Below are 17,689 nucleotides of genomic sequence, written 5' to 3' on the forward strand. Positions count from 1 at the left end.
TTCTCCATAAACTACTTATAAACAAATATGAGCTGTTTTTGCATGAATGTGAGCAATGCTTCTCTATCTAAAATATCAGATGGGATTTGTTCCTGTTTCGAAGTTTAATCAGGAGCATATTATTTTAATCTTGGTTTATCTTATATATGATTTGAATTCAATTTCTAAATTTGACATCAATCAAATGGCTTAACTTCAATCATTTCCATCAGTAAAACTTTGCTACTCATCTGATCATTCCAAGGTAAGATTTGAAATGTATGTTTTTCTACCCCTTCCATGTGAGGCACTTGTTCATGGCAGATGGGACCTCCCAGTGATTGTACTAGCTCTTTCATCTTTTTTCTTTTTTTTATGTGTTTCTTTCTATATTCTTCACTCTACTTCTCCTGAGTCCTTATCGCTATCCCATTTTCCTGACCACTATCACTGGGATCCAAGACCTTGCTACTGCAATATAACCCATGGATGTCCAAAAAGGAGGATCATGGTAGTCTTGTACTTTGGCCTCTGCTTCAACAAGATGGGCAGTCCTGGATGGCCTGGCAGGAATCAATCATTGAGTGGGCTTGGCTACAAGGGCCAACAGTGTTGCAGTAAGTTACACTCTTAAGTGCAGACATTGCTTGCCAGAAATTGAGCATCCATGTGGGGAGCTCTAGTGCTGAACTGACCTCCTTCTGAGAATGAATAATTTTTCATCCTCTTGTTTAATAGAGACACTTAACAAACTGCAGCCATGTTTAGAAACCATACAAACATCAGCAGAAAACCAAAGTAAGAAACAAAAAAACATGAAATACACCACTTTTCTTAATACAGCATTCAACAGGGGAACGTCCACTTGAAAAAAATGTCACCCTTCTTCAATAGTTAGAAAAATTAAAGATGGAAACTTACATGGAAGCATGGCTGCATAAATCAAACCATATACAATAAAATTTCCATGCATTTTTTAAACCTGGTCTTGATTTCCATGAGCTTTTCTGCTAATATAATGATTGATATTACTTGTATTAAATTGCAAGAAAGTAAATTATGTTTTAAAAGGTATAGTTATATTTTCTTTATGAAAAATGCAAATACATCACAATCTCTTACAGGTATCAGCAGGTTGCTACTTTAATTCCAACAGACCCTCATCTTTTAGCAAAAATTGGAGATATGTGTGAAACTGAAGGAGATAAACAGCAGGCTTTTCAGTATCATTCAGATGTAAGTTGCTAATTATACAATTAATTGTGTAATATTTTAACTAATTGATTGTACTTGAATTGTGCACTTGAACAAATCTGTATTTCAATTATAGGTTTTTACATTAACTTAACTGATCTTTAAAATTAGTGCCATAAAAATTACAGCACTGCTGAAGTTGCAAACCATTTTTGATGGTTTGCAACTTCAGCAAAAAAAAAAAAAAAAACTTTTGCCCTTCCTTGCTCATACTGTTTCCTTGTGCAGTTTCCAATAATAGCCTCTTGATCTACTCATGTCCTACTCTATTCTTTGAAAAATCTCTTTCACATAATATTTTAAAATCTGTTTGCCAGCTTCTTTTTTTATGTCTGCCACCTCCTAACTACTAGGTTCTGCAAAAGACATTCCCTCAGCCTGTTTTCTTGTATAATATTCCAGAGACTTGATTCTATTTCATTGCCCTTTTCTAGATCCTTTCCAAATTAGCTTCATTCCTTTGAAATCAAGTTGACCAGAATCTGTGCTGGATAATGTCTATGTGGCCTCATCAATCTTCATCAATCTTCATCCTGAAGTAGATCCTAACCTCTTTACTTCTACTTGTCATTACCTCCTCATCATTCTTATAAGCAGTTTTGTTATCCTCACAGTTCTAGTAATGTAGCCCTAACTATCAGGTCCTTTTCCATCGTCCTCCCCTCTCCTGCCAGAGCTCTAATTTCTCCCACTCATTGTATGCTCTGTATCTATCCCATCCTTTTCAGATTTCCAACCTTACGCTTTGTAACACTAGTAATTGGTAATCTATTTATATGCCAAACACAGATAGGGTATTCAAGTTCTCTTACTGTAAATCCGAATATCTGCCACACACACACCTCATAGTTTTCCACAGCTTCGCATCATCTGCAACTGCCCCATGTAAACATTTCCATTTTTCATTAACACATAACTTGAACAATAATGGCACTACAAGATTAACTAACAACTTTCCTCCTCTGGTATATTGCTTCCTGGTGCTCACAGCTATCAGACAACCAATCTCTGATTCAACTTGCTACTCTGTTATCCACCCCTTTTTGTCCCAGTTGAATTACCAAATTGTCACATAAAAATCTGTCAAATTACTTTAACATGATCAAAATATGCTGTTTGTTGTCCTGTTGTAAAAATCACTTATTACAACATCTAGTAAATCAACCTTAACAAGCCTGCTTTGCTAAGGGATAGAAAGTATTTTTTTCACTAGGTTATAAAATTAAATTAAAAATGCCACAAAATTATATTCTTGCTTAATCCTTTATTCAAGTGTATGCAGACAGTTTGTGTGTAAAGTTTCTTCATGACTAGGCTACTTGTATATGGAAGCTAATGACTTCATGTTAATTGCTGTAGTATCCCATAATGCAAGGCCAGGGTGGCCTTGCTTCCACTACACAGAAAAGTTCAGACCTTCATTGAGGTATGTTCAAATGCATTGATACCTCTCCAAAGACTCATGCAGTTTCTCAGATCACCCAACAATGAGTGACTCGAAGGATCATTTAGTTCATTACTCAGCAGCAGTTATGCTCAGTGACAGATTCACCCTGGCACCCAACAGAATCCTCACCTTTGATTTGATTTTTATGGTGCGGACACCAAAGGTCATACTGCACCAGGTTACAGCAGTACATATTGTAAATGATTAGTAGGACAATCACAAACATCCATGACCTTGGTAGGATTCAAACCCACAGACTCTTGACTGGAGAGTAGATACGTTAACCACACGGTCAGGCTGGCAAATCCTCAGCAGTGGCAGGCCCACCCTACACCAAGCAGTCATAAACCACTTCAGTAGACTTCTCACATCAGCAGACAATCACCTCAGTGGGAGCCAGACCCAGAAGAGATGCCAAAGTTTAAGTAATGCAGAAGTCATGTATATCCTGTATACAAGTAGTGAGCAGGTGATAACACCTTGGATCCCAACCCCAGACATGGGGTTGGGATCCAAGGCTTGCTGTGTGCTTATATAGTGTCTGGGATAGTACTGGTGTTCCTCTCCCAAGCGCAGTCATTGCTTGCTGGTGAGTGGGCATCCATGTGTGATTCTATGGTGGGTTGGGAGCTCTGGAGCCAAACCAAAAACCGCTTGAGCATGAATTCTTCATCCTGAAATGTTTCAGGGGCCCTACAAAGTCCCAACCAAGTACTGATACCATAAATACAATATTTGGTAATAGAAGTAAGAAACAAAAGATATATGATACTAATATCAGTGTACCAGGGTTTTTGATCATCCTTGCAAGGTGAAAAGCCAATAGGGAGAATTTCACCTGTCTTATTCAAAAGGGTTTAGAAGGACTATCCAAAACTATTAAGAAATTACATTCTGGTAATATCTTTGTGGAAACATTATGTTAGCAACATTCCAAGAAACTACTGAGAGAGCAACATCAATGGCTGGAATGTCAGTCACAGTAACACCTCATAAAACATTCAATTCTTTTAGAGCAGTGATATCAGAATGAAATCTTCTTGGCATTCCTGATGAGAAGATATGCTCAGAGCTTAAAGATCAGGTAGTGCCAGGTGTGAGGCACATCCTGATATGTAGGGATGGTCACCTGGTTCTGACCAAGGGCATCATCCTTACTATTGATACACCCATGCTTCCAACATCTGTAAAAGCAGGGTATCTTTACTCTCCTGTTAGAGTGTACATATCTAATTCACTAAGATGCTTTAAATGTCAGAAATACAGGCTTACCCCAATTGCCTGTCATGTCTCTACCACCTGAGCCTGATGTGGGTAAAGAGCATAACAAATCCTGATAATAAACTTGCTCTGCATAAAAAGCTAAATGTGTCAACTGTCAGGGAGATCATCCAGCTTACTCTTGTGCATGTTAGAAGTAGAAAGATGAAAAAGAAATACAAAAAAATTAAAACAGAATAAAATATATTATATCAGGATGCAAAAGGGAAGTTAACCACCACTGCACCTACTCTGTGATCCTCTTATGCTGAGAACATGGCAACTAAGAAAATGTCAACAGCATCTCAAACATGTATATCAATTCCATCATCTGATAATTTCACCATACCTGAACTTTATGATTGTGAGCACTTCTCTGTTGAGCATATAAATCGCATGACTTATGGTCTAACTCCAGAGACAACTTCAAAAAATGGTTCGCTTCGATGAGAACCCGCTTGTCAAAAACAAATTATGGCAAAGACATCACTCAAAGATAAACTAACAAGACTCCCCACCCACAAAAAAAAATTGATAATTCGGTATCCACTGAAAGTAAATTAAACTTTGCCAGCTGACCCTGACACATCAGATGTATTGAATATTTTACCCGAGGAAGAGATGGACACTGTCTGTCCATACTTCCGAAATGATAAATATAAACCTGACAAAGGTAAGCCCTCAATCTCCCAAAAACTGGACATGTCTATAAAGCTAAAACAATTGGAAAATTTTTACAATGAAACTATCATGGGTTTTGCCAGGATATCAATGATATCACAATTTTGCTGCAGAAACACAAACCTTTCTGAGGAAACATACTTAAGACTCGATGAGGATCCCATCTTAAAGAATTTCACTGTTGTATGCAAGGACAGAACTGGAATTAATCCTGCTCATTCATGGAGTAGATATCTTGGTGAGCATTCTTCCTCCTTTCCATCACGTCTAGCTTATCACTGCTCTGAAAGCAGTGGTTTTTGCCAATTGATGGGATTTCTTATTACAGTATGTTTTATTTATTTACCACTGAGTGCTGAGTTAAATGAAATCAAACTTGATAATGTTATCTTGCAACTGCTTGAACCCATACTTCTTATGAGTGAAGAGGTCGTATCATTGAATGAATCCTTGAAAATAATGAACTTGATAACTTTATCTTGCAACTGCCTGAACTCATACTTCTTATGGGTGACTTTAATGATCACAATACTTTGTCAGGTGGTGCCAACACAATAAATGTGGTCATATCATTGAATGAATCCTTGAAAATGATGACCTATCCCTTTTGAATAATAGACTCAATGCTTTCTACCATATGCCTACCTGCTAATATTCTGCAATTGATCTTATAATCTGCTCCTCTTCCATTCTTCCACTACACTCTTAGTAATAGGTTCAGGTTTTCAACAGAAAAAAAATGTCTGTGTGCACTTCTGTCAAAAATTCACACCTCACCTAGATCTTGAACTAAGAATGGGACAGGCTGTTATTCCAATATCAACAGAAGCCCATTTCTTGGAACTCATCTTTGACATCAAACTTACATTTCTTGCACACATTCATCAACTAAGAGATAAGTGCAAGATAAATAACATTACATCTCCTTTGCACTCTATCCTCTATTGAATGGGGTGCAGATCAATCTTCATCATGTTCTTATAAATTCAAAGCTAGATTATGGGTCTCAAGTCTATGGTTCTGCAAAGCAGAATAATCTACAATGGTTGGATCCCATCCATCATCAGAGTATATGGATAGCAATTGGTGCCATTTGCACATCACCCACTCAAGTCTTCATGTTGAAGCAAATGAACCAGCTCTATCACTTAGACAGAAACAGTTGTCTCCTAATTATGCCTTAAGGATAAAGTTTCTTCCAGATCATCCTACATAGACTAGTCTCTTTTCTCTACATTAGGAAGCTCAATATCACACCAAACTGTCATACATCCTTTTGGTATGCATGTTAAAGAGACTATGCAAGCTGTTGGCATGAATGTTAACAACATTGCTTACACCAAACATAACAGCATCTTTGCATGGCAAGTTTGCACTCCATCCTGCAACCTCTCACTTTGTCAACTACAGAAGTCTCATACTCCATCATCTGTCTATTGTATTTCTTAACTTTAATTTATTTTTATATTTTTAATTTGGGAAATAGCTGAATCATTTTCCAAGGAACATTGATCTTCTTTCCACCTCAATCAGTGCTGTTCAAAGCTGCCTTTTTGTAATCCATCTTCTTAGTTTTGTGCATACACATAATTTCTACATGAAGGTACCATGAGATAACCACTAAATGAAGAGCCATAACAAACCAAGTGAGAGATACCATATTTTTCGGACGATAAGACGCACCCCAAATTTATGAGACTATTTTTAGAAAAAAATATTTCATTATATAAAGATTTACAAATTCTTGCTTATTTTTATTTATTGTTAGAATCATTTGTATTAGCAATATTCAGTTCATCTTCACTCTCGGTACTATCACTGGTCTCGTTAATGTCACCGTTTGTATTACTTTCGTCTGAACTATTGTTGTCACTCCCTTTAAAAACTGCGTCATCTTCAGTACCACCCATCGCATTACTCATCCCGCATTTCTTAAATTACTTTATAATCGTCTCTTTTTTCACAGCTTCCCATGAATTTTTCACCCGGGTACATACTTCTGAAATTGTTGGCTGTTTCATACGTCCTGTTGCTGTAACATCGTGATTTGGCTTTGCCATCCATTTGTTCCACTCTTCCTGCATAAAATTTTTGAATGGTTTATTAATAGATCCATCCAAGGGTTGTAATTGACTTGTAAGGTCTCCAGGAATGAATACAGCTAATTCTGTATTCTTTTCTTTTAGAAGCTTCTTGGTTGATTCTGTTTTATGCGCTCTGAATTGATCCCACACTAACATCGCAGGCTTTTTAAACAATGCACCTGGACGTTTTGCCCATATCTTTTGTATCCATAATTTCATTCCTGTTTCGTCCATCCAGCCTTTATCTTGAACGTGGATAATAATACCACGAGGAATTTCACCTCTCGGTAACGTTTTTCTCTTGAAGATTAACATGAGGGATAGTTTTGTTCCGTCCGCACAACAACCTAAAACTACAGTGTAGTGAGTTTTTTCGTGACCTGTTGTTTTGATCACTATTGATTTGGTGCCTTTTGAATCTACTGTCCGATTTGAAGGAACATCAAAAGTTAGAGGCACTTCATCCATGTTCGCAATTTGATTAAGCTCAAAGTTAAATTTCCTTCTCGCTGATATGACAAATCTATTGAATTATGACATATTGTATGTATGCATAACCCATGTCTTTTCATAAATCTAAAGCACCAAGACGGTGATCCGGTAAAATCTAAAATTCCATTAGCAGTTGCCCATCATTTCGCTTCAAAAATTATCATTTTCATAGAAACAGATATTCTCATGTTTCGATGATTTGTTACCCAATTTTTCATTTGTACTTCTAATTCTGGCCATTTTTCTAGGTGTGAACGGAATGTTTTCTTGTGTTTACATAGCAGTTTTAATTGTTCCTCTTGTTTTCTCCACTCACAAACCATTTTTTCTGTTGGTGGTGGATCAAAATGTCTTTCTGCTGCTCTGTTTCCATATTGTTTTGCATAATTTATCACATTTAATTTATAACTCACATTATATGAAAGTCGTTTTTGTTTTACACTAATTTTTTCTAATTTTAAGATAAAAATTTTAATGACTTATAAAAAATAATTCAAATGAACTGTACAGAAGCACATGTGTTTATACACAAATGACTATTGACGCTCTAAATTGGTGATTTGCCCACATGCAGCGAGATAACTTAGGTAAAATTAGTAAGTATGCCACTGAAGGTGGCATACTTACTAATTTTATTCACATATTGTGCCAGTAATTGAACTTTGCTAACAGCTTCGGTACAGTGTAAAGATTCGCATTTTAATGTTACCTTTGGACCATAAGACGCACCCCAATTTTCGGTTGATTTTTCTATGTAAAAAGTGTGTCTTATGGTTCCAAAAAATATGGTAATTCCTATCCTGTACTTCACTATATCCTTCCCTCTCTGTTCCTTTCACGATATCATGCTGACCCAACTTGTATTTCACTTATATCAATTTCTTCAGTCATATCAACTCATCATTGCATTTCAACATTATCATAATCTTTATTTTTGATACTTCTGATACACAGTAACTGATTTTTGAATCTTTAACCAATCCTACTTATGCTAGCTCTCAGCTATGATTTCTCTTCACTTGACCTTGGCCCTTTAATTTTTCATCATCTAGCTGTAATTTTTCCCAGGTTTTACTACTCCTTCTGTTTCTGACCATCCCTTACACACACACACATACACACAATTGCTTCCAGCATCCAGTCTCCTTACTCTCTCTACTCCCAACTCCCCCCCACTGCATCAATCTTATATACTTATTTTCTCATTTCTCACTCCTCTCCTCTCTTGCTGGTCTCACACTACTCTCAACTGTTCCTATCAGTTCACAACTTCTTCAATTTCACCTATAACTCTCCTGGTCTTTCACATTCCTCTCTTACTTCCTTAAATATCTTTCACCATTACCTCATTATATGAGCATAATAAAAAGATCTTGAAGAGTTATAACAAATATATAGAATATATATGAAAGCCTTCAGTATTGGATTATAGAAGCAGTGCATTTATAACTTTATGAACTTAATAAAGAATTCGATAATCATGGTTGAAGGCTAGATTAATTCAAATTTGTGTAATGATTATCTAATTTAGCAATGTTGAACAAGTTATTATTATGTGACACTTCCAAGGATACATCATGGTCAGGCACTCTACTCTACTACTATATCACTGTCTTCCTTACTACTTTTCTCCAATTACACAACAATGACATCACTACCATCAATGACGTCTACTGCCACCCACCACCAACATATTTCTTATATGTAAATTGTCTGTGTTTTCATGGCCAATTTACCTATATGCAGGTTGAAAAATCCAAGTTTCTAGGAGAGGAAAAAAACCTTGTTACCTCCGTGTGAGATCAGCTAGCTCACCTTCAGTTGAAAAATCCTGTAAAGATTCCTCTTGTCATAACAAGAATCAAATTCAGGTCTTTTCCAACTGAAGGGCACAATGTTCTGTTGTTCTTCCAATTGCACTATGGAGGAAAAAAGTTTTGCTGATCAAAATCACAACAATCTTTCTTCAGATAATTTCACATTACTAATACAAATGCCAATTCCACCAGGCCACTCCATCTTTTTATTTGCATGTCTTTCTGTGTAAATATGTTTATAAAAAAAAATAAAAGTAATACAAATTTTAAAAGATGAAAGGATATGCAAGAGAGGATGAAATTAAGCTGTGGGTGAACATATTTCAAGTAATCTATATATGAGTGATCAGTTTTTTGGTATGCATATCATTTTGGCCACAGCGTTTAACACGTTCATGTTGAGGCGATCAGAAGTCTCTCACCATCATTCTGACCTTTCAGGACAAGAAAAAACAAGATGCTCCACCACAATTTCATGTTTGGCTTATTGGTAAATGAGCTACATATCGTGACAGATTCTACTTGGGGGGGGGGTGAATTTGTTTTAGGATATATTAGAAAACAATAATGAAGGAAAATGCAATGTTTGGTTGGTATATTTGAATTACTAAAAGGTGTAAATATGCACATCAACATTAATGAATGATTTGACAATGGCAAATGGAACAGGTGTGAATAGAAACACTTTCATTATTAGTAAGTGAATTATTAATCATTTACATTTGTGATATGCATGTGTCCTATAACTTGGTGGGTAGAGTGAATAACATGTGATCCTATAAACTCTATACATCATGCATGTTTGCATTTATGATGAGCATAATTTAAAAAAAAAAAAAAACTTATGAGGAAAGGATAAGAGATTTGTTTATATTTCAGAAATAACTAACCAATAATACACAGCAGCTGTATATGCTTGGTAGCTCAGTAAATAACTCCCTATAGTTATTGAGCTAATAATGAGCCAATAATGTTAATCAGGTGATTCGGCTGAACATGGAAGGAATTTGTGTGAGTTGATGGAATAACAGATCATCTTGTACAATTTGTTGTGCTTGTTATGTGTATTTATGTCTGTTTTATTTATATTTTGCTTGGTTTTCTAAGAATTTTTTCTTTTATTCACTGATGATCAGTGTGTATACTTTTTACATAGTAATATATACATAAATAATTTCTGATCATCATTAAAATTATCCACCCTTTTGTGAATCCTATATTCATTACATATGTTGTTTTTGTCAGTGGCTCTTCTGTCTTATCAATAGTTGTGCTTATATTTTGTTGTAGCTCAATGGATGCAATCTTCTTCTTATAATATATAGAAGAAGGATTCTTCTTCTTCAATGCATGCCAAACTTTAATGCTTTGTTTAATGTTAGGATCGGTGCCCATAAGAAAATCAGAAGCATAGTCTATTTTTCCAATAAAAATCAAAATCTCATTTAATGAGAATTCTTTTGTAGCTTCTTATAATTGCAAATAAAAAGAAAACTCGTCTAATAAAAAAAAAAAAAATTATAGAGCAACCACAACTTTCCTGCACCAAAGCTGAAATAATACTAACACCATAGTAACCTACTGCTGTTAGTGTGGTATTCTAAATCACTAGTATACTGTTTTAGTAGAAGCAGAATGTGGGTAATGCAGTACAGTACTCTTCTGCTGTTAAAAATGTTTAAATTGTTAAAAATTATAAGCCAATACTAAAGTGAAACCTGCACTGCAAAGTACTGCTGTATTACTGTTGAAGTTCTGATAACATCTGGTATGTGGGTAATTAATTTTTTCTAAATTTTATACATGTTTTGTATTCCTGATGATGTAAGTCCAATGATTTATGAAACTTGTTTGGGTTATATTGTTTATTTTAATAAACCTGTTTTATGTTCAGAAATATGGTTTCAATACCAGAAATTTAATGAAGATCTAAATATTTTTCTTGAAAGTTTTATTGCCACTTTACAGGGAAGATTGCAAAGCATTTAATTTTTATTTAACTGGTACTTATATTTATTTATTTCAGTCTTACAGATATTTTCCATCTAATATTGAAATAATCCAGAAACTTGGAGCATACTACATTGACTCACAGATGTTTGAAAAAGCCATTAAATATTTTGAACGTGCATCCATAATACAGTACGTATAGTATGTGATTGTGTTATCAAAAGGTGTTTTGACAATTTACTTATTCAATTTCATGATATTTTTCCCTTCAGTTAAAAAATAAATATATGTCAGTATTTTAAATTGTGTTTGGTTAAGCATAGATATCAACAATTAGAAACACGATATTCAAAAGGAAAGAAAAGAAAAAAAGTTACTTAATCAAAGTAACTTTGGTTCTTCCATTTCAGCCACTTCTTCCCATGTAAATTGTTTGCTCTCAGAAATAATATATAACACAGCATATAACTTTAAATTCCAGATCATATAATAATATTACCAGTATATCTTCATGAAGTTGAAAGACTTTGTAAGACAGTTCTCTTATTGCCACTCTTGTGCTGCATTTTAATGCAATCCAGAGTGACAAGCATGTTAGATCTTGCATTACTCTCCATGTAAAATTTCCTTTTATCTATGCAGCTTCTAGAAATGAACCACATTCTTACTACTTATGGCCTTTGAAAAATTCTAGACTGGGAAAAGTCTTTTGTATTAAAATTTGTTCCTGTGGAGTAAGGCGGCTTTTTTCCATAGTATGTTATAGTTGGTGTCAAAGGCATGGTCAGCAAGCCTTGAGTGGCTGTATTGGTGGAACTGGATGTTGTCTTTCAGTACCACCATCTGGTTCCACCACTAAGGCCACTCAGACCTTGCTGGTCATGCCTTGGACACCCACCATGCGATACAAGGGAAAAAGACCACCTTACTCCACAGGTACAAATTTAAACCCGAAAGACTTTTCCTAGAATCTGCCTTGGCCTTCAGGAATTATCCAAACCTAAACAAATTTGGTTATATGAAGCCATCTCAAATTTGTGTAGCACATGTCCTTGGAACTTCAGCCCAACGGTCAAGAACATCCATCCCAACCCACTAGGGGATACTGTTTAGGACTTTAGATTTGCCTTTGTTGTTCTGCTTCAGTCATGCTTTCCTTATATTAGTGCCTGCATGCTCATATCAGTTGGTTCATTGTTCTCTGATGATGGTAGTTTGATTTATGAAATATTGAGAATAATGATTAAAAGTTATTCTAATTAATATATAGTCTATGTTGCAAATTCCTTAAGTAATATCATTATGAATAACCCACATATAAGCCTTGCTGCCAAAACAAATTGTATTTTGTATTGTCTTGAACCCAAAACAAACATGATGAAATGTCATACTGGCTTGGACGTCACCCAGTTAAGCAATGCCCAGATTGCTTTCATCAGGGAACCATGACAAACAGTTAAAAGTCAGCCACTAAAACGAACTCGCCATTGACAGAATTAAAAATAGGCACCATCAACAGTATTACTGGAACAGAAGTGGAATTCATGGAAAAATTAAAGGATCATGTTGCCATAATTGGTTTTATTGAAACTAAGAAGAATAAAACAGGTGAGATACTGATAAATAATTACTAGAATATATTATATTTCAGAAATAATAAGGGAAAGGAAGGAGTAGATTTAGTAGTCAACACTAAATATGAAGATAAACTTCTTGAATGGCAAGCAATTTCAAGTAGAGTAATATGGAAAATTGGTCACTAAGACTTATTTGTGTCTAAGGTCTCACAGAAGGTTCTATACAGGAAGAAGTAAGGAGGTTTTCAAGTTATTTCCAATGACTGCTGACTAAAGAAAAAATTGGGTCTTGTTGGTGATCTAAGCAGCAGAGGTGGAAATGAATAGCAGACATAGAAATACTTGGGGAAATTTTAGAGAAATTGCCATAGCTAATTATAATAGTAAGTACCTGCTAAATTTTCATTTAGAACACAGACTAGTCATTGCAAACAACCTGTTCTAGCATAAAGATGTAAATTCATGTGAAGAGAAGACACAAGAAATAAGGAAAAGCTTATGGACCATGTTGATGATAGTAACAAATATGCTCGCATTTGTTCATGTCCAGAATAGATGTGATATCTTTCATGTTTGAACAGGACAGGGGATTTGAAATAGGAAAGTGATCAAACTCTTTTTTTTTTGAGCAGGACAAAAATGAATATCATATTGAAAGAAAAAATAAAAAACTTTTGTGATATCCTTTTATGATATTGTTAACATATGCTGTGTATGCACACACACGTGTGTGTTTTTCTAGTCTTTTTTTATGCAAGTCTTGTATCCCTGATGATGTAATCCAGTGACTTACGAAACTTGTTGAGCTATATCATCAAATTCCTGCCATACCCTCCGGAGTATACAGGATATTGTAATAGTACTACATGAAAAGGTTACATCATTACTAACTTCTGATCAACAATTTTCCTCCAAATTAATCTGTTATCTGTCAGATCTCAACATTATCAGATCTTATATTCTTTCTTCTAAGGCACTTTTTGGATCTAGATTGACCTAGATATTGGTCTTCCTGAGTTGTAAATCAGCAGTTAGAATTGATGGAGGTACAGGAAGATAGTTTGATGTGAAGTCAGGTGTGCACCAAGGATGTGCATTATCTCCACTGTTATTCATCATCTATATAGATCACATTATGAAAGAAAGTGGTATTAAACCCAATATCAATATCAACTCAATATTAGAGACGTTCCAACTGAATAGTTGGTCTCTAAATGGTTCAAGAGTTTGTTATTGATAACCTACTTTATAATTTTTGAGAAAACAGAAGTGAGAGCAATTTATGGTTTACTTTTATCTTCTTTCTTTGGGATGGACTGGATGTGGACCTGTTTCCATGTTGTTGGGTAGATGCCAGTTGAATAAGATAAATTGAAGAGGCAATACAGGATAGGTGTTAGTTCTGGGGCACAATTTTTTAACCATAAGTGGGATACCATTAGGAACAGATGCCTTGTGTGTGTTCAGATTCTTAAGAATTCTTCAGATTTCTTTTTGTTGGAAGACATGAAGGGAGCCATTCTTTGTGGATTGGAGGGAACTTTGCCCAGATCATCAAGATGTGAGAGTATTGGAAACAAAAGTTATACCCAATGACCTTTGCAAGAAACCAGAAGGAGCAACTGTCATTTGTCCTTTCTGCCAATACTGCAGTATAGGCAGAGAGGATAGCTGGAGTTTTGATCTTGAGCCAGTTGTGGTAAGCAGAGGTTTTTTTTCTTTTACAGCATTGGCACATGTTTTTGAGAGCCAAGGCTTGGATGGTGGCTGAGAGTTTGAACTGGAATAGGGGCTGAAATAGAAGCATCCTGTGAGGATGATTTCTGTTATTCGGTCTGAGCAGGTGTTTGGATCAGAAGAAATGAAGCAGTAGTTGGACTATGGGAACGACGAGGAGTAAAAATCACGGAGGTCCTCACAGCTAGCACTCTTGTAGTGCCAAAGAACATGAGACTGTGAACTGGTGGGTGTAGATTGTTCTGCAGCAAAAGAGACTTATATGAGGTTGTGGTCTGAGTTTCCAAGAGGAGAACTGACAACCACGGTATACCTGGAAGGGGAGCTCGTTAGGAAGAGGTCAAATGTGTTGGCAAATTGGAGGGGGTTATCTTGTAGGAAGATTGATGATCTGAGGTAGGTCATTGCTGATGGCAAATACTGCAGCATCACTGCCTGCTTGATCAGTGAAACTGGAGGAGAGCCAATATCAAATATTAGTTGTTGACATTGAAGTTCCCAAGAAGCATGACCTCACTATTGATATACTTAGATTGCAGAAAGTCAAGATTTAGAGAGAGAAAGTTGAAGAGGTCAGAGTTTGGCGAATGATATAGAGAGCATATGAAAAGGACAGGTTGAGCGGGTACAGAAATTTTGAGCTGAAGCAGATCTTATAGTGGTGAGTCCAGGATTTGCAGTCTCCTCTGGCATGGTATGTCATTTCTGATGAATGCACAAGTTGCCACCCTTGTGGTGGAAAGAACTACGCAATGTATAATTTGGGCAGTTGAGGTGTACAGTGGCTGTTCAGGTTGCCAGTTGGGGTTCTGAAAGGAATAGTAGTGCTGGTTTAGATGACTAGGTGGTGGACATCATTTATATTGCTGTTTAGGCTGCAAATGTTGGTGAAGTTGATGTGGGAAAAAATTTTGTTTTGGTAAGAATTTAGTGTTGGTAGGGTGTTTGGTTAGATTTCTGTTGCCTTTTATGATTTTTTTTTTTTTTGGTTGGAGTTTTGATGTTTTTTGTGGTGTTTTTGACTATATTGTGTGGGAGAATTTTTGAGATCTGCAGTAAAAACACATTTCTTTTGGTTGTGGTTCATTGTGTTTGGTGTGGAAGAGATAAAAAGGAAGTGGGTCATGCAGTGAGAGGTGACAGACTCACAAACACCCTTACAGAGGAGAGTTGGTCTCCTGTTCAGACATGACCTTGACAGTTCCCACTGCAGCTACAGTATTTGGCCACCCTCCAATCACAAACTGGCAAAATACGTGGTTGTACAATTTTTCACTAGCTGATCGGGAAGCCTTCAGGTTCATTGTTACCTGGTTTAGTCCTGTGTACTAACCAGTGGCCGGCCTGTAGAACCATTTACTGCTGTACCCTCAAATGGGGAGGAGGGCCCAGGCTCCTACATTGGTACGAAGGCATACCAATCTCACTGTAATGAGATTGGCATGCCTTCGAGGATATCACTCGTTTCATGGGGGAGGGACAGAAATCAGAACCCTTGCGCTAGCGACCAAACATGGCTGCAGTCACTTCAGGTCTCTAATAAGCAAAGTGATGGTATTTCACTGGCTGATGAAAGACATGTACCACCTAGAGGATAAGTTGGCATTTCCTCCTTGCCAGGTTTGTGAGAGCCCCATTTGTGGAAACAGGCTGTACCACTGTAAGGTGGAGGATGACTTGACTTCAAGAGGCTATATATTGCACAATTACAGCCCTTTAGTAGACTGGATGACAAGAGGCACAAAACGAGGAAACCCACGTTATTATTATTTAACAGAATCTCTGTAGAGTTTGGAGACATAAATCAACCATCACACACAAATCCTACTTCTCCTTGAATCCATTCATCATCAGGGAAACTCGGAACTAATTCTGGCAATCCATTCCATTCACTCACTCACCACTCTCCATGCAAAAAAAATCTGGTCTGCACACTCCTACTAACCATACTCTTACATAACTTCCATGGAGATGTCCCCTAGTTCTCTATTTCTCATATATTGAAAATTTTCACTTGCATAAATTTTATAAAATTCCTTTAATATCTTGAAAGTTTCTATCATGTCCCCTCTTTTCTGCCTATCAACTAAACTTCGTAACTCACAAACCTTCAACCTATCCAGATAGGGTGTATTCCACAATCCTGTCACCATCTTGGTCATCACTCGTCTCTGAATCTTTTCAACCACCTCCTGGTCCCCAAGAAATTCAGGTGAATAAATCTGTGTGCAGTAGTCGAGATGTGGCCTAATCATGGCCTTATAAAGAGGTAGAATAACTTCCTTATCTTTACTTGGTAGTGTAAATATCTATTTTTTCTACGATATTATTATGTTATTATTTATTAATACATCGGACTGCGCAATTGTAATTTTCTGAAAGTTTATTTTCTTATCTTATTCTCGTTCCTTATGTCTACTTTACTTCTACTCGTTTACATCTTTTTGTTAAGTTCTCTTTACTTTTTTTCTATCTTAAGTTGATTAATTTAGTCCCCACTTGTAATCCTTTATACTACCTGTTAGCGCTGTTAATAAAAGAATAGAATATTCAATTCTTTTATTAACAGCATTAATAAAAGAATCTAGAATAGGCAATTCACGGATACAGTTAACTATTTCCCATGTGATATAATTCAGGGAAAATTTATTTTTATTTTTTTCGACTGATCCATCCTGAATTAAAGTTATGGCACAGGAGTAGTTATACCACTTCAGAATAGTAAAATTTTAAAAATAGTATCTTAAATAGTCAGTCGTGGCAGTTTCTCTAATTTTAAGGTCACACAGTTTCGATATTTTTATGAGACAGTGCATTGGCAAAACAAGCTCAGGCAAGCTATTAACAAAACAAACATGTTTATTCATTCTAAGACAAATTATTTACAAAATTCAAACCGCACATATTGCGTGTCTGGTTCTCTACACGATCATTTAAGCATTTTTGCTCAAGCTTTAAGACAAAGACATTATAAATACATATAAATTTTCAGACATATGGATAGAATTTAACATACTTCAACTTCACTCACGTTATAAACAGAAAAAGCCAAAACTTAAACCACATTCAATTTTTTAATAGCAAATCTTTAGATCTCTATATTCTACTATTCACATTCAACTTGAAGTATGGCTTTCCAATCTCTCTAGTGCCTTCTATGCTAATAATTACTAAAACCAACATCAGTCACTTGAACTTCACAATCTAGGATATTACTTAAAACGTTCTACTTACAATCTTTGCCAGTTCGTTACACAGTCCTAGATCCATAAGGCTTATGGGCACATTCCGCTTCTTCTAAAATAAAATTTCCGATCGGCAGCGATAATTCAGCACACACGTAGATCATCGAAGAATCATATGGTAGGACTTCTCAAAAGGACCGTCTCTGCTGCTGTCAAACTTCCCATC

The 17,689-nt window shown here is 35.9% G+C and overlaps 1 protein-coding gene across 1 annotated transcript in view; it reads left to right on the forward strand.

The window, feature by feature from the left end:
- Positions 1-17,689, forward strand: part of nompB (intraflagellar transport protein 88-like protein nompB) — a 277,618-nt gene that overhangs the window by 217,914 nt on the left and 42,015 nt on the right. The window contains exons 20-21 of the mRNA XM_090412432.1: positions 1,104-1,215; positions 11,041-11,156. Of these exons, the coding sequence (XP_090268558.1) occupies positions 1,104-1,215; positions 11,041-11,156 (228 nt within the window). The remainder of the gene's footprint in view (positions 1-1,103; positions 1,216-11,040; positions 11,157-17,689) is intronic.

This window comes from Typopeltis vanoorti, chromosome 22 (assembly GCF_054136105.1).
Source record: "Typopeltis vanoorti isolate ZY-2024b chromosome 22, IOZ_Tvanoo_1.0, whole genome shotgun sequence".
NCBI classification, from domain to species: Eukaryota; Metazoa; Arthropoda; class Arachnida; order Uropygi; family Thelyphonidae; genus Typopeltis; species Typopeltis vanoorti.